This window comes from Schistocerca piceifrons, chromosome X (genome assembly GCF_021461385.2).
Source record: "Schistocerca piceifrons isolate TAMUIC-IGC-003096 chromosome X, iqSchPice1.1, whole genome shotgun sequence".
Lineage (NCBI taxonomy): Eukaryota > Metazoa > Arthropoda > Insecta > Orthoptera > Acrididae > Schistocerca > Schistocerca piceifrons.
This window is the reverse complement of record NC_060149.1, coordinates 118,353,391-118,376,237: the sequence shown is the minus strand read 5'-3', so window position 1 is coordinate 118,376,237 and position 22,847 is coordinate 118,353,391. Positions and strand designations below refer to the sequence as shown.

Below are 22,847 nucleotides of genomic sequence, written 5' to 3'. Positions count from 1 at the left end.
ACAGTGCTGTTCACAATATTATTCCTTGACTACAGCTACTGTTGAGGAATGACGGTGGACATATTGAGCATTTCCTGTAAAGATCATCATCTTTGCTTTGTCTTACTTTGTTATGCTAATTATTGCTATTCCGATCAGATGAAGCGCCATCTGTCGGATATTTTTTGAACTTTTGTATTTTTTTGGTTCTAATAAAACCCCATGTCATTCCAAGCATGTGTGTCAATTTTTACCTCTCTATCTACATTATTTTGTGATTTATTCAGTTTTCAAATTTATACTGACTTTTTGATCACCCAGTAAATTATGGAAAATGAAATAAAAGAACTTAAGCAAAAAAACCCATATTTACAAGTTCGTCACTCTCGGTATAATGCAGAGGTACTAAAATGAAACATTTTCAAAGAGGGGTTGTGGTTCTTTGCCTGACTGTCAACAACGAGAGATTATGAAAAGATTGTGGACTAACTGGTCATCTGAAGATATTTAAGGGCAGTGACTTTACACTGTCTATCTCAAAAAGTGTTATGTTTGGCCAAAGAAGCATTGAAATATCCTCTTCTTAGTGCAGTCATTATTACAAGAACACTAAAGGAGTTTTGAGTGTCACAAAGTGTTGCTGATTTAAGCCTTAATATGATGAAAAAACATGTAATTCTTAGTTTCGATGAAATGAAGTTAAAAGTGACTTATGTTTTCACAAGGGTAGAAGAGATTGTTGGAGAATCCAACAACAATTCTCAAGTTATGATCATCAAAAGTTTGTACAAAAATGAAAGGAGCTTACTGATTATACTTTTTATACAGCCACTTATAAGTACATGTTAACTGAAATAATTCAAGTCATAGAAACACTGAATCTGAATTTGTATGTGATATGGGGCCTTCTCACAGAAAACTTATAGGCAATCTAAAGGCTACACTAATTACTCAGGATTCAAAAATCCATCAGATAAAAAAAAAGTATTGTTTTCTGAGACACGTGTCATACCTTGAAGCTGCTAAGGAATCATCAGCTTGAGTAAAGATATTGAGTGGTCGTCTCTCCAGTATTGCGTCCTCACATACTCCAGCTGCTGCATGCAATGCACTGGGTTATGTCCACATGAAGATTTTGGTGCAGCATCACATCTACTGGCCAGCAACTGATAGCAATATTGAACACCGTGTCCAGGTTTGTACAGCCTGTGTGCAGAATCAGGCAGCACCACTGCATCAGTTTTCCCCTCAGCCAATTCTGGAGCATCTTGGGGACAGGGCGCACATCGACTTTGTGGGTCCCTTTGTGGGTAGAGGTTGGTGGTCAATGTATTTTCAGTTTTCTATACGTTGCCAAACTGTCCTCCATGACATTGACAGTCACTATTTGCACATTGTTTGTCATTTTTGTTATCAAGCGCTCTCCACAGATCCTAGTCTCTGATAACGGTTGGCGATTCACGATGCGGGAGATCGCGGACTTTTGCATCCACATTGGTATCCAGCATCTGAAAACTGCACCATTCCACACAGCTTCTAACATGGAGGTGTAGTGATTCTTGTGAACATTCAAGACTCAAATGAAAAAGCCTCTGTCTGCCTCGTACTGTGACAATGGACTATCTAGTTTTCTTGCCACATAATGGGTCACATTGGTTAATGGGCGCAATCTGATGGGGCATTTAGAAGGGTGCCAACTGAGGGGTCTTTTGGATTTGTTGCACCCTGAGTCACAAGTGGTCTTGTGGCTGGCAGCAAAGATGGCTGCTGGTTGTAGTGGTGGGCCACAAAAGTCAGTATTTGTTTGTGGCAGATGATGGTTGTGAGCACTGGATCTGTTATTCCAATCAGCTGTGCCTGCAACCTTGCCGCCACCTCCAACCTGCCCCAGTGACGCGGTCGGTCAGGGCATTAGTTTAATGAGGGGGAGGGAGAGAGGAGTAATGGGGGGGGGGGGGGGGGGTTGTGCTCTTACCAGTCGCAGTATGTGCCCCCGTGGGCAGCTCTCTGTGCCTTTCGCCATCCTACCTTTGACAGTAGACTGGGATACCAGCGAGCATAGCTTCCACAACTGCTGATGTGGAGCCCCTGAAATTTGACCCAGTGCCCTCCTCCCCCTACTTCCTAATGGTCAAGTGCCCATCCCAACTGATGCTGGTGGACCAATTGTCACAAAAGCCTCCACAGTCTTCCGTCTAGCTGCATCAGCATTGCTTCCTTCAGTGGTCGATCTACTGCCAGGGAACCTCGCGTCCTCACTGGTTTTGCAGCTGAAGCCAGGCCATTTTCAGCCACTGAAATGGATGCGGATGAGGTGTTGAAGATACAGCGGTGGAATAGGACAGAACACTGTCATGAAGGCGGCACATGAAGTGTGTCATGCGCAGAGTCACTGACTAAGGTGTTTACCTGTCGGCTATGACAGGCCTGGCTCAGCAGCTCTTACATTGATTTCAACTACATGGACTTCGTGTTGCACTGCATGAGGTTTTAGCATGCTAGTGCCAGTTGATAGTACTGGTAATGTCTTCATTTATATCCGTGCTCATCTGTACAGGCATTCAGACTCACTGCTCCCCACAGATTGACTAGCACATTAAGTTTTGTTCCCTGCTCTGGTGTTCAGCTCCCTGGCCTTGTTGTCGAGCCACAGTCAGCTCCTATAGTTACATTTGTGCTGACAGTGACAGTTCGCAGCATTATCACATCGAGTGTGGATATAAAATAATTGGTATGTACAATTAGAGTTTAGAATGACATTACTGGGAGTCTCTCCATACCACAGGTATATGTGGTAAGCCTGTGCAAACCCCTTCCCAAAGCAAAATATTAGTGCCCTTGAAGATAACGAAAAAGGTTTATGTATGGGCACACAATATTTTGTTTTAAAAATAATTTTGTTTGTAATCGAAACAAACCGACATTTTCCATCAACACTGGAAGTCGTGTGGAAGATGAGATGAGTAGTATTTGTTTGGGGTGACTCCAGCTACACATACAAAAACTAAATTCCAACTATCTACCAAAACACCAGAGAAAAATGGACCTGAGGACTCTTAGGATACACATCCTGCACATGTGGAATGCCACATCAGTTAATAAGGCTTCAGACATTCTATCAACGCAAAAATGTCTAACCCATAAAAAGTAAATTAAAACGAAGAAATGAACAGCAGAAAGGTGAAATGTTGCAGGCAACTTACACGAAAATGACAGACATTGAAAAAACACAAAAATACTTCCTTCTAGCAATACAGTAATAACGGGCATAACATAATAATCTTTCAAAAATCTTACAGTATTTCTCTTCTGCTGGAACATAAGGATGGAGCCCTGCTGTTATGATGGCTCCTCATTCATCAGATTATAAAACAGTACCAGTCAAATTACAATTTTATGTAAACTTCTATGGTTTAAATACAACAGAACTGTGTTAAAAGGCAACTACATTTATTCTTCCTTACTTCTTGTGTCACCACATGATTCTCTGTTGTAGTCTGTCCCCGTTAGCTGAGTGGTCAGCGCGGCGGCATGCTGCTACGCCAAGGAGGCCGGAGACTTTCTCCGCTCAGGGACTGCGTATTGTGTTTTCCTCATCATCATTTCACCCCCATCTCCGACACACAAGTAGCCCAATGTGGCATCGTATGCAATAAGCACTTGCCCTCAACGGCCAAACTTCCCCGAATGTGAGACTCCCGGCCCACAATGCCGTACGCTCATTTTCGTTTCTCTGTTGTACATTACGCTGCTGTATCTGCTACCTCATTTGCCTCATTCCCCACCTGCCTGACTAACCAACAGATTGATAATTCCTTTCCCACTGTCTTACAGAAGTGGCAACTGTGGAGATAATGGATATGCTGAATAGGTTGTGAGGGGACTCAATAAGCAGATACTAAACTACTAGCCATTCTGTTTTTGTAAATGCTAATGGATGAAAGACATTTAGAATAGTGTAAGCTCTCCACGACACTTTAATGCAAGCAGTTCCAGCTCAAGCATGCACCATTAGCAGCCAGACACCCACCAGCAGAGGGGGGCTGGGGTGGGCAAACAGCTGATGCGGGGGTGGTCTTGAGGACAAGGCATAGTGTAAGTGACCGTATTGGACTGTCTGAACACTTGCAGGGCAGGGGTAGCCAACCAGCTCACTTATACACAGAATGCCTGCAATAGGGCCATCTGGTGGGTAGCCTACACTAATCTTCACTTGCCTACAAGTATGATAAGGGATGCCTTTGCTGATGGTGGAATGTTAGAAAGGCCTGTGTTAATGACTGATAAGAGTTCATAACATTCCATGCATTCCTCATAGTATGAATATTCTGATAAATTTAAACCAAGTTGGAAAATTCAGCGTTGTGAGAACAGGTGAATTATCTCGAGACAACTTCACTCAGTTTTTGCTGGGGTGTAAGGTTCCAGGGTCCTCTGCAGATGGTTAGCTTCTGAACTGTTGCACAATCATATGCCTCACCCTAACTGACAAGTATGACACAGACTGTCATTTTATTCCTGGACAGTATGATGTGGAATCCCATAGCATATTATGTGCTCTAAAAAATCTAGAAAGAAATAATAGTTGAGGGAGGTCTGTTAGTTAGTGTAATTGTCCATGTTGTGAACTTCTTGGAATAGAACATAATTTTTAAACACAGTAACACCAAGTAAAATATGCACTTTTACAGTGATTGTTTCAGAATCTGTAATGAGAGGGAAAGGTGCAGAATGGTGTGTGCAACATTCATATTGACTGTCAGTCCATCTTTAGGCCTGGCCCCCTGTCAGGCATTATTTCAGTAGAGACTGTATTTCCTTAATACATGGGTGTCATTTCAATAAGTATTTTTTCCATAATAGTAAACATTGAGACCATCCTTGAGTTTCAAGTTTCAGATGCTCCAAGTATGTTCCACTGTACCTTAGGAGGTATTTATGTGTGAAGTTTCCTTAGAGTTTGGTTTGAAGATGGCACAAGACCCATTTTAATAAATGTCAAACAATGGAAAATCCTGAACAGAATGTAACAGTATTACGAAAAGGAGTGTTGCTACTCACCATATATCAGAGATTATGAGTCACATAAAGGCATAATAAAAAGACTGCTACACACACACACACACACACACACACACACACACACACACGACTGTAGCCTCTGGCAACTAAAGCCACACTGCAAAAACAGCAGCAGCGCATGATGGGAGTGGCAATTGGGTGGGGGTAAGGAGGAGGTTGGGGCAGGGAGGGGAAGGGATAGTGAAGTGCTGCTGGGGAGTGCGCAGGGACGAGGTAGAGAAGAGGGCAGGACACCTAGCTGCAGTTGGGAGGTTCGAAAGAGGTCAGGGGAGAAGTGGAGCAGGGGTAGCGGAAATGGAAAGGTTGGGGGGGAGGGGGTTGGGGGGGGGGTAGTGGAAAAGGAGGGAAGTAAAAAGACTGGGTGCATTGGTGGAATGACGGCTGTGTAGTGATGCACTGGGAAAGGGAAGGGGCCAGATGGTTGAGAACAATGACTAACGTAGGTTGGGGCAAGCAGGGTTACGGGAACGTAGGATATATTGCAGGGAGAGTTCCCATCTGCGCAATTCAGAAAAGCTGGTGTTGGTGGGAAGCATGTATATGGCATAGGCTGTGAAGCAGTCATTGAAATGAAGCATGTTGTGTTGGGCAGTGTGCTCAGCAACAGGGTGGTCCACTTGTTTCTTGCCACAGTTTGTCAGTGGCCAAGATGCAAGACCTGTCCCATACATCCTCCCACCACCACCACCACCACCACCACCACCACCACCACCACCACCACTTGCTCCAGTCTGGTCACAAACATCACCTATCCCTTCAACGGCAGGGCTATCTATGTAGGCATGACAACAAACAAGCTGTCTGTCTGCATGAATGGCCACTGTCAAACTGTGGCCAAGAAACAAGTGGACCACCCTGTTGCTAAGAATGCTGCCCAACATGAAATCCTCCATTCCAATGACTGCCTCACAGCCTGTGCCATATGGATTATTCCCACCAAAACCAGCTTTTCGGAATTGCACAGGTGAGAACTCTCCCTGCAATATACTCATATCCTATGTTCCCATAACCCACCTGACCTCAATCCTCTTTAGTCATTGTTCTCACCCATCCAGCCCCTTCTCTTTCTCATTCCAGCACTACACAGCCCTCATTCCACCAATGCACCCAGTCTTTTTACTTCTCTCGTTTCCACAACCCCCCCCCCCCACACACACACACACACACACACACCACCACCTCTCCCCTGCCCTCCATCTAACCTCTCGGCTGCACCTAGTTGCCCTACCCTCTCTCCACCTTGTCCCCGTGTGCTCCCCAGCAGCACTTCATTGCCCTCTGTCCCTACTCTGCTATCCCTCCCCCTCCCCACCCCTGCCACCTCCTTACCCCTACCTAGTTGCCAATCCCATCATGAACTGCTGCTGTTGATCACAGTGTGGCTTTAGCTGCCAGAGGCTGCAGTTCCGTGTGTGTGAGTTGCATTTGCGTGTGCGGGCATGAATGTGTGTATTTTCGACAAAGGCCTTGTTGGCCGAAAGCTTATATTGTGACAGTCTTTTTGTTGTGCCTATCTGCGACTCAGCATCTGCGCTATATGGTGAATAGCAACTTTCCTTTTCATAATACTTTAGTAAATGTGTGTGATGAAATGGCACAAGACTCATTTTAGTAAATTTGTGTGCGTAAAACCATGCACTTTTGTCTGATTCCATCTTCTTCCCCATCTTCCTTGGACTTTCCTCAAAGGATGTGGGCTCCCGAAGTCTACTACCTCCTGGAAGGTGAACTAAACTTTTCCAAGTATCTTCCAGTAAATATAAGTACTTTTCAGATTGCGGAAATTCTTTTACACGCTTCCTGGATCCATAAGCTTGATGTCTTTTTCATAATGCCAATAAGATGAAACATAATCAGTTTAGATCTTGTGTTTTATTATAATTGTAGTTGTTCATTTTTAGATTCTTCTTTCTAATTATGACTGCCCACTCACACTTTTTTTCAGGATTAGTATCTGCTATGGGCCCATATACAGGACGGTCAGAAACAGTCTGAAAAACTTTTAACATGGTGAGAAATAATTGTTTAAAAAACAGTCATTACTTTTCACTGTTTCTCAGTTAATTAGCATCAAAGTTAGCAAACCAGGCCATTGTGCGCGCAAATTCCGGTGGCCTCCCAGATATAATTTGTGTCAGTTGTTCTCATAGCATAGATGATAGCACATGAGACTGTTCAGCTTTTGGCTTGTGTCTGATCCCTACAACCATCCCATGTCCAATTTCTGTGTCACTCTCTTGCTTGGTTTTAGAAAACCAAAAGAAGAACATGTTTTGCAGCACCATCTCTGGTAGGCCACTTCAATTTGTGCATGCAGTGGCCTGATTAGGTAACTTCAATGCTAATTAACTTTGAAACAGTGCACAGTATCAATTTTGTTTCTAAACAGTTATTTCTCCACACAACCTACCCTGCAACACCCTCACAAGCTTTACACACTGTTTCTGACCACCCTGTATATTACTAAGTACTTTGGAGATTTGGGAATTGGTCTACACTGTGACTTCCTCAAAAGTAAAATAGGGAACAAAGTTGGTTAAATATAATAAATCTAAATTCTGCGCAAATTCCTAACTTTGAGTCCCATCAAATATTTTTTCTCATTTTAAGATTGAAGTTTTTTAAGATTTGTGCCTTGTTAGTGACTCAAGAAATTAAATTAATTCCGTAACACTCTATATCATGTAAAATCCTGCTGCTATGGGTCAACAATTGTGATGGAGTTTAAAGTGTTATGACAGTCCAGTTTGGAGTTTAGGCATTATAATCTGAACGAATGATGGAACCAATGAAAGCATAGCAAATCACCCTTTCGAATCCTCCCTACCATCATTAATATTATGCATTGTGGTTCTTTCATACCATTTTCTTTAAAGTTGTTATTTTAACTTCTCATCCTTCTCTATATTCTGTGGAAAAGAATTTGCTCCTATTTAGTCACAAAGTGAAGCTTGGAAAAAATTTAATTGCTGTGATAGTTATAATGCCACAAACAGCAAAAATTAAAATAATGCTATACTTTTTCTTATACATACCTGCCCAAGTTTATCTAACTTTGTATACGTTTCAATACGCCCAAATCCAATCTCTGAAAGTGATTGCCTTCTCGTAGCACGTGTGAGTGGACCCTCAATTGTAGGACTCACATTTTGCTTTGCAATAAAAGATTCCGGAAGATGAAGATCAGCAGGTAATGACAGTCGCTTGTTAATGTCTTGCTGCAAAATAATCACACACAAATTCCATATAATACTATAAATGAAATTCCTGCAAGATTAAGTGCTGCTGTGTATGTATTGTTCTAGTAGTACTGTTGACACATTATAGTTAGCAAAATAAATGCCAGATTCAAATAATTAGCAAGAAATAACACACCACAATTCTGAAATCACAAAATGTAAAAACTTAACTAATTTCAGTATGTGCTATTTATAATGTCACAACAACCAGAGCTCATGCTTTTGTTTCCTCATGTATGACAAAAATTTTTGCTAACAATCACAATACTTTCCTTTCTTAAACTGAGGACATAAAACCAAGCCTACTTCGTATTAGTAAACTAACCAGAAAAGTAGTATCTCATTACATCAACTCTGAGCACAGATGCTTATCACATAGAAATTAATATAAAGCTTTGAACGCCTTAAAATTTTTAGGCTAAAATCTATCTACAAGCATTTAAATTATGTCCTTTATAACAAATAAATAAACAGAAAAAACTTTGTAATTCATGGAGAAGCAAGCATATGTTTCTAGTAAACAGATAAATTGTATAGCCAGCTGGCCGTAGTAGAGAGTACTGCATAAGCCTCTTAGGTAGCAAGCCAGTAGCCATATCCATACGCACTGCAAAATGCGTAAATTTTTAACATATATGTCCATTCTTCATTTTACTCATTTTCAGTGGAGGTTGAAATTTTGCAACTGGGGTCACCAATGGCTTTACCAAGAATATTAAATGTTGCTTACAATGAGGTCTACTTCACGCCTTTCAAGCACTGATGACTATTTTTAAGCGGTTTTTTATCTATGTCATGGTGGGCACATGCATGTGCATGTATGTATTTGTTAACAATTGCTGCACTTGCCTCACATTCTCCCTCCTTTTTTAAAAAAAGCGCAAATTTGCGCCACAGGTCCTTAGACAACTGAACTGGATAAATACAGTAGGGTCATTCCATGTCAATTTAACCAATTTGAGAAAATGTTCCGGCTGATAGTCTCAGATTTGGCTGAAATTTAGCACACCAATGCTACCAAGTGCGGAACACTCATGAACAAAATTTTAAGTTCCGCTGCCAACTAGTTCCACAATTATGGCTTGCGAAAGAAGGTGGCATGAGCCGGAAATTGCAATCCGCAGCTGGCAATCTATCTTCAGACCCAACTTCAGGTCTTAATAACTTTGGAACTATTCCACACAGTCCAGTGAAATTTTTACACTCCAGTAACATCCACTTAGAGAACACACTCCATGAATCAAAACACCAACAACATATTTCTGAGGGAAAATAAAAAATTCCAAAATGTGATTAAAAAAATGTAATACGTTAAAAGGTACATATTGTAGGTGCCCTCTATGCCAAATATAATTCACTCAAAAAGGGTATAAATTTTTTGTGGTAAGCATAATGTGGCCTAAACACACACAGACCTCATCTTGCCCATATCAGTCACACAAGCAGAGATACATGCACACGAGAATACAAAAATTTGAAAAATTACCTAAAAAACATGGATTTTCGAAGTGTAGTAGCACAAAAGGTACAAGTGATATCCAACCCAAGTTTCAAACACTGCATAAGTAGACCATAATATAATATGTGGCAAAATTTTAACTTGTTATTGCAAGGCATTTGTGTACAATAAAAGTTGACAGAGATGTATTTGGTTACGTTTCTTTTAACACGATTTAGCAAGTAATAGTGATGATGCAGACAGCTTGTTTCAAATAAAGCTGCAGCAATTGTTGGGAGCCATTAGGCAACAGAAAGTTAAACAATGGTAGTTTTCAGGGACAGAATGAGTCATTGTTACGCAGGAACAACAAAGGAAATGAGCAACAATTACAGGTTACTCATGTTTTTAAGATTCTAGTTCGGACTGGTCAGTACTGTTGTGGAAAATCAGTATGGAGTCAGAAGAGCGTACTGGTGGTGCTTTTGTTCAAACAAGTTGCTGTATTGGTAGAGCACAAGCATCTGCATGTCATAAAACAACATGTGGAACAAAATGTGGCATTCGCTTTGTACTGCATGATCTGAATGAATCGGACCAAGATTTGTTGCTATGGAGATCTGGGATACACCATGTGGGCACAAGAAGTACAGTTCCATGAAAATTTAGTGTTTTTTATCATCATATGAAACTGTTTCTGGATAAGTATTCTTTCCTACAAAGAAGTTGTTTTAATCCATTTCGGATTCATACGAAGACAGTGAAGTGTAGCCTCAGAGAAATTGATATAATATCAGTATGGAAAGTGAATCTGTGCATGGGACTGTGCATGAAACCAGGACAAAAGTTATGATCCACGTGTGTTACACTGCTAAAAAATGATGAATATTCTGATAATTTACATGACAGTGATGAAGAGTATCAGCCACCTACAACCACAGCGGATGAGCAATTAAATACTTCAGTGACTGCTCTTGGTTTGTCACACACAAAGTTGGAAAAAGTGACAGGCCCAGCTACGGTAGAAGAAAACTACAAGAAGCTCAAACAGAATTAAAACACAAAATAGCTGACACACTAATGGTGGAAGAGGAAGAACTATCTGCTCCAAAGGAACAGAAATCATGCCAGAAATGTTCTGATTTGGACAAAATTGTGCATGATTTGAAAGAAAAATGCGCCATATCCACACGCCAGAAAAAAAGTAGCTATTCTTACCCTTGCATCTTCCAGCTGGTCTATTGACTACACTGCAAAGGAATTCAGTGTTTCTACATATATAGTAAAGTAAGGTAGGAAAATAAAAGCAACCCAAGGAGTGCTTCCACAACTTCAGCAGGCTCAGGATAAGCAACTGAGTTCAGAAATAAAGGTGCTAGTGTCGGAGTTTTATGAAAATAATGACTACAGCCGAATAATGACTACAGCCGAATAATGCCTAGAAAAAAAAGACTATGTAACGGCAAAAATGGGAATGTACGTGTACAGATGCAAAAAAGACTGTTGCTATGCAACATATCAGAACTATATGTAGAATTCAAGGAAAAGTATCCCAATACCAAAGTAGGTTTATCATCTTTTTTCAATCTTCGGCCAAAATGGGTTGTGCCTGTAAGTGCAAGGGGCACACACAATGTTTGTGTACGTGAGACCCAACAAAATTCTAAGCTGATGTTTCCTGCTATAAAGGATTTGGGTCTGGATTACAAAGGTGCAATGAAGCTGCTAGTGTGTAACATCTGTTCCTACCAGTGCATGATACACAGGTGTGAAAAGTGTCCTGGTAAGGCAAATCTTGCAGAACACGTGAATAACAAACTGTATGAATGACGATGAACTTGTATCTTATAAACAATGGACACACATCGATTGCACAGGTCTTGAAACAAAGCAAAATACAGTGGAAGATTTTTTGAAATGTGTTGTCAAAAAACAGACAAACTGACCACACACAGCTTCACAGCAACAGCACAATCGGCTTATCTCCAGTTTTGTAAGGATAATTTGAAACAAGATGAAATTATAGTAATACTAAACTTTTCTGAAAATTATGCATTTATAGCTCAAGATGCCATCCAAGGATATCATTGGGACAGCAGTCAAGCAACTCTCCAGCCATTTGCGATTTACTATAAGAGGTGAATCGGGTGATGCGTCTGTCATGAACCTGTGCGTTTTTAGTGACTGTTTAATTCATGATGCCATTGCAGTTCATGCCCGCATTCGCACTGTCATGGCATATGTGAAAAACAAGCTGCCTCACATACATTTTGCGAAATACTTCAGTGATGGGGCTGCTAGTCAGTACAAAAACTGTAAAAATCTCAAAAATTTATGCATGCATTACCATGATTTTCAGATTCACGCAGAATGGAATTTTTTCACAATCATTGTAAAAATGTATGTGATGGTATTGGTGCTACCATTAAGTGCATGGCATCACGAGCTAGTCTGCAGAACCCTACAGAAAGTCACATTCTAACACCTCTTCAATTATTTACCCGGGTACAGAAAAATATCTCTGGCATACAATCATTCTATGTTTTGAAAGATGAGGTGAAATCAGTCAAAGAGTTGCTAAAAAGCAGACTAGAACACGTTAAAACTGTTGCCGGCACAAGGAGCCATCATCACTTCTCTCCAGCGGACTCTGACAATGTGCAGATGAGCAGACTGTCCGGTTATAACTACAGGTTCATGCACAACGTGTCTTCACAGTGTGTCTGACTCAGGATTCAGAAGCAAAAGCAGTAACATACAACCAGGTTGCTATGTTATTGCTGATTATGATGACAATTGGTACTTAGGATGTGTTGCAGAGTGCTGTGAAGCAGAAGTTGATGTATTTGTGAACTTCATGGCACCAGCAGGACCAGCAAGATCATTTCATTGGCCACGTTTGGCAGACAGGTGTTGGATTCCTTTTAAACATATTCTTATGACAGTTCCAGTTCCTACCACAGCGTCAGGAAGACAGTACAATTTGCCCCTCAATGTACAGAGTACAGTAGCTAAAGTGTGGGAGAACTTCTGTTCGAAGCACAATCGACTGGTTTTTAGCAGTTAAGGTGCAGTAAACATTAATTAAAGGTTGTGTTAATCTGTCTATATGTTGTTGCTTAGTGATTAAACAGTTGTGAGAGAGGATACGAGAGGCAGAACAGTTTACGATATGTTTTTACAAAATTGGGTTGTGGAACAATGGCCACATCACCAAATACATCTGTCAACTTCCATTGTACACAAATTTCTTGCAATAACATGCTGAAATTTTGAGATATATATCATTATGGTCTACTTACGCAGTGTGTGAAATTTGGCTTGGATACCACTTGTCCCTTTTGTGATACCACACTTCGAAAATCCATGTTTTTTAGGTAATTTTTCAAATTTTTATATTCTCGTGTGCATGTAGCTCTGCTTGTGTGACTGATATGGGCAAGATGAGTTCTGTGTGTGTGTTTAGGCCACATTAAGCTAACCACAAAAAATGTATATCCTTTTTGAGTGAATTATATTTGGCATAGAGGGCACCTACAATATGTGCCTTTTAACGTATTACATTTTTTTAATCACATTTTGGAATTTTTTATTTTCCCTCAGAAATATGTTGTTGGTGTTTTGATTCATGGAGTGTGTTCTCTAGATGGATGTTACTGGGTTGTAAAAATTTCACTGGAGTGTGTGGAATAGTTTCAAAGTTATCAAGATCTGAAGTTGGGTCTGAAGATAGATTGCCAGATGCGGGTTGCAATTTCTGGGTCACACCACCTTCTTTCACAAGCCATAATTGTGGAACTAATTGGCAGGGGAAACTAATACTTTGTACACGAGTGTTCCACAGATGGTAGAATTAGTGTACTGAATTTCAGTCAAATCTGAGACTGAGCTGGAGCTGGTTGAACTGACATGGAATGACCCAGTAATATTTACAGAATAACCATGCAATTACTGTTAGTAAAAGAAAGACTATTTCACCACAGAAAAGTTTTTATTAGCAATATGCCACAGAACGAACCCATGCTACGTGCCATATTTCTTCATCTGCTTCTCCACACAGTCACCACAAACATAAAATTGTACAATGCCAATTTAATAACTTATTCCCTTCCCTGTAGCCAACATTACAATCTCACTGTAAGAGAATGCAGCTCAAAGTGCACTACATGAGCCTTTACACACAGAGGAAGAACTATCATATGCCATGAAATGACTGTGATACGACTGAGTACATCTATACATACATATTCTATGCTTTCCAAAAGCTCTTTATCTATGATATGTGAATTTGGCCCACATTTATAAAACAGTATACATGTAAGTTTGAGTTTAAACTGACTAATTTTTTATAAGACAAATTTTGTACACTCTTCGCATTGCATACAGAGATGTCTAAATCAACACTGCATGAAGCTACATATATATTAACTCACAAGAACATAATTTGGATCTAGTAAACTTGAAAATGAACATTAGTGTCTCTCATATATATCACGCTTCATACGCTAACAATGTTACTGTGATCAGTAAGTCAGGCTTTCACTGAAATTCAAAGGGCCATCAACAAGTTCTCCTGGATGCATATTTGAAGTATTACAGCTGCTCCAATCTGCCAATATCAGTACAAGAATGATAAAAATTTATCATTAGAGATCAGTATAAAAACAAATGTTTAAAAGTGATGTTAAACTGACTCCAAGTCACGAAAAATGGTGGGCAAAGTACTGCTTTTCTCTTTGGCAGTGTTAATCTCTGACAACTCTGAATTAAACTACAATTGGAACAATATCTTTCATCCTGGACCTTCCATTGAAGTTATTCCTACATTAACTTTCCATAATATTCTAGTAGTTAACACAAGAAATTATATTTCGTGAATTCAGAAAGTCTTCAACTGCATAATTCAATCTTTTCTATAAAATCTGTTCCCCAATGTGACAACAGGTAAAAAAAATAAATATATATATATATATATATATATATATATATATATATATATATATATATATATATATATATATATATATATATATATATATATATATATATATATATATAAAATAAAATTACCACTACACGAGACGTCATGTATGTACATATAAGTCTAATGATAATCATTCAGTAAAATCCAATGGCCACTTAATTATGATGAACATTTTTATACACTGATAAAGTAAGGCAGAAACACATTCCTGACCTTCAAAATATCCCTAAATAAACTTCTGCATACCTCACTCAGTCTCCGACATTTTGGACGAAGTTTCACAGGAGCTGGAGACATTACTTCATCTGAAGTTCCTGATGCCTCTTCTGATTCTCCATCAGATCCAAACCGTCGATTCTCATACACTACACCTTAAAACATAATTTTGGTACTGACTTAATGATGCAATTTATACATTTTTACAACTATAAATTTCATAGGGGTCAATCCAAATGAAGTGATCCAATAAAAATTAAGTTGGTTGCCTGACCATTTTTAAATGTTTTAATTTTTTATGTGTGATTACTCTATAATTGAGAACTTCAAAACAATTGTTTTTAAAAAATTACCTTTCACCTTTACTGAATGGCGGCCATTTTCATTTGTAAGCGTGCACAACATTGCACGATTGTTTCTAGAAAAGTGTCCTCTACAACATTATCTATTACACAAAATACCCTAAATTCAAAAATAACCACTCAAAATTACCTGCAAAGTTTGGTATCCAAATTTTCAAAAATCCACTTCTTAGTCTCAAAAATTACAAACAAGGAGTGATTTATGAGAGTCCATTTTTTTCCTATACTTAGATATCATACACTACTAGCCTCATATAGAGCAAGAACATTTACAAATGTTTCCTTAATTTTTTATGAGTTTGTGAAGTTTGAAAATTTTCATTTTTTGCAAAGTTTGGGGTTAATTATCTCAGGTGGGACTGAATATAAAAATATGATTTTTGCACAGTTTGTACACCTATATGATAGCAACATGCTGGAAAATTTCAACACTGATATCTGACTGTGAACGAAGATATGAATTTTTGAAAATGAGGAGATAATCCACATTACTCTACAAATGATCTTATGGCTGTTGCCTATTCATGTGTGACATGGGTGGGATATAATCAATTATTATTGAAGTAAGGTACTGAATTATATGCAAAAAGTGGAGACATCACTGAAATTAACATTTATATTATTTTGACATGCTTAAAATAAATATTTTCAATTAACATCCTTCAAGATGCGACTGTTTCTAAACCTGGTGGTGAATGTTAAGAACACTTATTTCTTCAGGCAGCTTCTGTGATATATAATAAGACCTCCTAGTTGCTGTGGTAAGTTCAAGCACTGAAAGTTTCCTTAAAACATGTTTCATTGGTATCCAAACTTTGTCACTAGTAGATTTCTTGAATGATGTTCTTGGGCCAGTGGGGTGGTAAAAATGCACAAAACATCATTGTTTTTTAAACTTATTCTTTCAACCTCTGCAAGTCACCACTGTCCATCATACAAACATACCACTATGTCATTCCACGTTAAAGACAGTGACGTAACTTTACTGACGCAATGATACTCATAAATTCTGGTTTCTGATGTTACATAGCATCGAACTAAGTTTTTTGCAAATGTCAAGGAATTTGTGGAAATGCCTTGTTCCTTTTATTGCTAATATAGTTTTCAAATCTGGTTTGAAGTGTTGTTTTCATATGCAGAACCACTTCTTCTTTCTTGATCAGAAAATAGGTAATGCCTTTCATATTATCCTTGCAAAAGACATACATGTCCTGTACTGTGAGAATTTGGTCTGTAGTTGGTCTTTGTAGGCTGACTTTACTTACTTCACCTTTTGTTATACCTCCTACTCCATCACATGCATTTTTAGCATGGCAAGATGCAAAAAAGTGCCGCTCAGCCTCCGACCCAAAGTCTACTTTGTGGTTGCACAGATTTGAAAAATTCTTTTTGTTCTTATACTGACTAACACTTCCATCTGAAAAGTATATCAGCTTCTCAACCTTGGGAAAATTTTCTTTTATGTAATTTATTACATACTTTTGAAACACATGTACAGCCAAAGTGTTGTGCTCCAAGTAGTTGCTTAGAATGCAAATTGAAGAACTGCAAACTTCCTCTTTCTCATTTTTATAGTAGAGAATAAATGGATGCACTGTTGCCTGGTCATTGACCCAGTGGTACCTTTGTATTGCATCCTGAATCACAAATGTAAAATTTTCTGCAAAATCAGCTAGCAATATGCATTCAGTTGCATGAAGTTGTGCTTTTTTGTCCTTCAAAAACTTACTTTGGATTTTAGAAACAGAGTGGTGACTTTTGAGTTTTTGTAAGTTATCAATTAAAGATTCAAAGTACTCTTCCTGAGATTTAACCATTGTTATCATTTCTGTCCTATCAGTTGTGACCCACTGTTTGAAGGTCATACCGTTTGGCATTTCCTCATCATATTCGTGAAACAATTCAATAACGGTTTCCTTACCAGGGCATTTATTACACAAACTCATCATGCAGTCATAACTGTTAGTGTCACAGACCATTAAATCTAGTAACTCTTTGTAGTTAAGATCACCGAGTTTTGCACCCGCAATGATCAGTTTGACATTTTGATGATATAAACAACCACATACAGAGTGTATCCCTGAGGATCCAGCCAAAATACACTGCTTAGGGCAGAGATCACAAAATTTTGACCTTCCAATTTTGCATTCACGATGAGAATTTTTGAAAGCTACATAAAGTTCATTTAAATTTGACAGCACTAGTCGTTTCTGCTCTGTTACTTTAATTCCATTTATAACAACTCTTTTGCAATCTTTGCAACCTGGGCACATTCTACTGTTTTCCTCATCTTCAAAAAAACTGCTGAATCTTTTTAATTGTTTCTTCACTTATACCTACTCCTTTCATATTTCCTAAAACTGGAAGAATGCCTTGCTCTTTCACTAATTTTTGGGTTAGTTTAACCAAACGATGAGAAACGTTGAATTAATGAACTATTTCTTCTCTTGACCATGAGTCAGGGACCAAACTTAAAATTTTAACTTTCTCCTCTTTAGATGTAACTGAACATTTAATTTTTAATTTCTCTATAAAGCTCAAATATCCAGTGTCAGATGATGCTGGTGGTAGGTTTTCTTCTTCTTCTTCTTCTTCTTCTTCTTCTTCAGAAATAATGTTGGTATCTGCATTATTAAAGCATGATTCGAAGTCTTTTATAATTTTGTCTGAAATTTGTTGCACCTTATTTTCAATAGCTGCTTTTCTTTTTCTGCTACTTAATTTTATTATTTTTGAAGCAGGAGATATGTCTAACTTAGAACAAGCAAAATCCAATATGCTAACAGCTTCCTCATTAAGAATATAAATGTCATTAACAAGGTTACACGATTCTGGTTCTGGATTCACAACAAATATTTTTGAGTAACAATTTGGGCACAGGGAATTTGCAGGAATCATATTATGTTTCACTTGGGAAGCTGTTTCACTCTCACATAACAAGAACAAATGTTCAAGTTTTATTTCCCTCAAACCTTTAGTAATAGGCTTTTTATGAACTTTCAGTGGATCACAGCACTCTCTTCCAAAAATGGGGTTGTACTTCAGAATATATTTCTTCTCATGATACTCACACACTGATGTTACAGAAGAACTTACTCAAAATTTAAACAAAGTTTGTCTAACTTCATCAAAGTCATTGACATTTTTCAAGTTTTTTGAAACTGAACCATAAACTGTTTTGTGACACACTTCACTTGCTATCTGTCCAACAGAGCACTGTTAATCCCTGTTATTGCATTCCAGTTAATCTCTCAAAATTAGCCGGCCGCTGTGGCCGAACGGTTCTAGGCGCTTCAGTCCGGAACCATCCTGCCTCGGGCATGGATGTGTGTGATGTCCTTAGGTTAGTTAGGTTGAAGTAGTTCTAAGTCTAGGGGACTGATGACATGAGATGTTGAGTCCCATAGTGCTCAGAGCCATTTCATTTCTCAAAATTAATTACAAATTACACACAGAACAAAGCACATAACACATTCTACACTCTTGATGAAGTATGTACATTCACTCTAACAGAGGTTTCAGAACAGGCTGACTACAACAGTGCCACACCCAGCAATAACGTACTTCTTTATTGACAATAAACCTAAACGTAAATGGGCATTTTTATTACCATAGACAAAAGCGAAAGTTCCTATTGTTTAATATTGCATTATTACAAATAAATAAACTAAATGAATATTGGGTGATGGTGTTAACTAAATATATGTCACAATTAAATTTTATTAGAATGAAACAATAAACCATTTAAATATGCAACAGCCATAAGATCAGTTGTAGAGTAATGTGAATTATTTACTCATTTTCAAAAATTCTTATATTTGTTCATAGTCAGATATCAATGTCAAACTTTTTACAATATGTTGCTATCATATAGGTGTATAAACTGTGCAAAAATCATATTTTTATATTCAGTCCCACCTGAGATAACTAACCCCAAACTTTACAAAAAATGAAAATTTTCAAATTCCAAAAATTCATAAAAAAATTAAGGAAACATTTGTAAATGTTCTTGCTCTATATGAGGCTAGTAGTGTATGATATCTAACTATAGGGAAAAATAGACTCTCAGAAATCACTCCTTGTTTGTTATTTTTGGGACTAAAAAGTGGATTTTGAAAATTTGGATACCAAACTTTGGAGGTAATTTTGAGTGGTTATTTTTGAATTTAGGGTATTTTGTGTAATAGACAATGTTGTAGAGGACACTTTTCTAAAAACTATCATGTCAATTGCAATGCTGTAACTTAACCCAGTGCAGAGATACTCAAATTTTCGCTAATGTCTCCAGACTGAAAAATCGTTGCGCGCCTCCAAATAAAAATGGCCACCATCCAGTAAATGTGCAAGATAATTTTTTTAAAAAACCTGTTTTGAACTTGTCAAATATAGGGCAATCATGTATAAAAAAATTAAAATATTTAAAAATGGTCAAGCAACCATTACTGGACTACTACATATGGATTGACCCATAGAGAAGATAAAAGAAAGATAAGGAGTACTGGTATTGGGCAGGGGAATTAGCACTACTTCAGAGGGGTCTATATGCTGAACTCTAGAATTACTTGAAATTTATAGTCATAGTTTAGTAAGATGAGTTTTGACTGTCAATAGTAATAAATTCCTAAAATTACAAAAGTATAATGGACTAGCCGATTATTTCACTAATCATTTAACTTACTAATGCAGACTCATTTTGTCTGCAGAAATGGCTCACTAGTTGAAATGGTGATTTAATACTTCCTACATGAAGCCACAGAGGGGTTTAGTAAAATAAATAAATAAATAAAAACATTTTGAGATTTAACTCAGGCTCTTCAGTGTGGGCAACACCATGGTGATACTGATAAATGAATAACATAATTTGGAAACAGGAAAAGTCAAACAGTTGATTCCAATGTCATCTACCTAGGAATAAACTTACTCTTGACTGGGACACTGGTAACTCCTCAAAGTACCACACTTGGACTGGCACCATTTTCTAATATACATCAATTACTTACTACTCACTGTATTAAATAGCTTCTGAGCTGTTGTATGTGCCAATAACATAAAAATATTTGTTAAGGGATGACATCAGTAACCAAATAATAAAGCTAATGATGGGTTAGAGGGAATCAGTTCTTGGGTCAAATCTAATAGGCCGTCTCTCAACAACAATCACGTATCATATGTTCCATTTCTCAAACATAATTCTGTTGTGGGTGATATTCTACATCCTTACATAGTTGAGTACCTCAGACATCTGGGACTGACAATAGATAAACTTTAATGAAAGACACAACCTCATGATCCCCTGCAACTGTTAAATGCAGCTAAGTCTATTGCTCGAATAATGTCCACCACCAGTCTCTGTAGTAATTCACTTAAGCTAATTTACGTCACATCCATTTATTCCCTGATCTCATATAGAGCAATATATGGGGGGGGGGGGGGGGGGGGGAGGGGTGCAACTTAATTCAGGTAAAGTGACTACTTTCAGCCTAAAAGTGTGCCGACCGGGGATCACATTCTGCTAAATCATTAATCTGACGTATGCCACTATCGAACAAATTTATGATTTTTACTCGGGCAAACACTGCAGCGTATGTAGTCCCCCGTGATATGTAGTGTTTACAAGAACTACAAGTTCCATATTAAATACTACTAGTTCATTAAACCAGCTGAATATGATGTGTATCACAGACAGACTCCAACTTACTTTTTACACAGTTTCAGATGAAGTTCTGCTGTAATACTGGCGGAAACACTTCAGAAAATGACATGTTTATTAAGAGTCCATTCAGGCAGTCTCTTAGTATTTCTTACTTTCTTTATTATCTGACAGGCACAGTTACTTATTTATTTATTTGCAAATTATGGGCATGCTGTTTAATCACAGGCTAGTAGGAGATGTCTCAGATGCCAATGGATTGTGTTGATCCATCAATCATTGCAGTTAATACAGAGCAAAATCAGTATTATAATGCAGTGGACCACATCACATTTTACTTAACTAATTATAAAACATTACCTGAATTCTGTAATGAAACCCATAAAAACGTTCTACCACATTCAAAAAGATACACTGGGGAGTACACATACATACAAGTCGTGACATTGCTGGTAAATAAATAAGCAACATCCTTTTTTACTTTCAGTGCTGTTTCCATTCCAAGTGTCAAACTGAAACTGTCACTACTGTGAACACACACACGCACACACACACGCACACGCACACGCACACGCACACGCACACGCACACGCACACGCACACGCACACACACACACACACACTAATAACGCAGAAAAATCTACATGATTAAAAACTGAAAGAGTTTCTTAACAACCCCCCCCCCCCCCCCCTCCAACAGGAAAGCGCTAAATACGCTCATAGTTTTACGCAGCAGAAACCAACAACAATGGGAACTGTGACACACCAAGAAAGTGTAGAGCTCACCAAAATACTCTAGTTACCTGTCTGCATAACTGAACCGTCGAAGCCCCGAGCTGCGACTACACGCGCTCCCAGAGTAATTTAATTAAATCAGTAAGGCGCGCGCAAATCCGTCCATCTGGTGGCAGTCACACTAAACTACCTACTTCCCCCGAGTCGTGCCTGAATACTCTACCACGCTGCTACGGCGTCACACGAACCAATATCTCTCTTACAAGGCACTGTCTTCAAAATTATGAAGCAACGATGTCTAGTGAACTGATCAGAAAGGCATAGTGGTATTTTCAAGATTCTTATTTGTGAGAAGATACGAAATCGTAACGACTGGGGAAAAGGAAGAATGGAGCACGTCATGAGGGTGGACTCATGTTATAAACTGTATTATAAACAATGAAAGGACACAGATATCTGTAAAGTTAATACATTTCAGCCTTCCCGCTACCTCAACTTTGGGTGTTTTACGTGGACGAGACTAACAAGCATCCACAAATTAACGACAGTTTATCTGTTTTGCGACTACTGTTACATATACGAACGGTTCATACGTACGCCTTGAAATATGAAATGCTACGGCACATTATGGGACAACTGTATCAAGAACTCTTTAAGTACTTTAGGCGAAGTGTTTTTCTTTTTTCAGTAAATCAGAAAGTAAATCCTTATATATATGTTTACTGGACAATGTAACTACTACTTCAGCAAAATAATAAAATTTTACAACCAGTTTTATGTTCCAAAGCGACAACTAGCACAAATTCCAGTAATATTATTAATGCTGTCTCCTTTATTCTACGGTCATGGCGTAGTCCAGAAAGAATGTCACGTTTCGTGACCGCAGGAAGTACGTATGACGCATCCACCGACTACACATCACATCCTTGTCTAAATTACATACACCGGAAGAATTTAGAGGCACCGAAATGGCTTGGTGCTCCGAAACATCCTATATACACTAGGCAGCCGGGAGTCGTAGACCAGCTACTACCGCACTTTCGTAACATGTAAATAATGAAAGTAATGGCAGTCAGGATTTCCCTTAGCTCATAGTAAAGCCTTTAATGTAATGTAAGGTTGTCCATTAAGTTCTGATCCACTGCAGGCTCAATCTACTTCC

At 38.4% G+C, this 22,847-nt stretch overlaps 1 protein-coding gene across 2 annotated transcripts in view; it reads right to left on the bottom strand.

Moving 5' to 3' along the window:
* The window catches only part of LOC124721516 (cyclin-dependent kinase 17-like), a 197,437-nt gene that overhangs the window by 73,207 nt on the left and 101,383 nt on the right, over nt 1-22,847 (bottom strand). Inside the window, exons 1-3 of one of the 2 annotated variants that reach the window (XM_047246533.1) lie at nt 21,754-21,792; nt 14,969-15,093; nt 8,097-8,279 (exon numbers count right to left, since the gene is read on the bottom strand). In XM_047246533.1, coding sequence (XP_047102489.1) covers nt 8,097-8,279; nt 14,969-15,093; nt 21,754-21,763 — 318 coding nt within the window. In that variant the 5' untranslated portion in view covers nt 21,764-21,792. Of the gene's footprint in view, nt 1-8,096; nt 8,280-14,968; nt 15,094-21,753; nt 21,793-22,847 lie in introns of those variants that run through there. The other variant, XM_047246532.1, reaches the window with a different exon arrangement.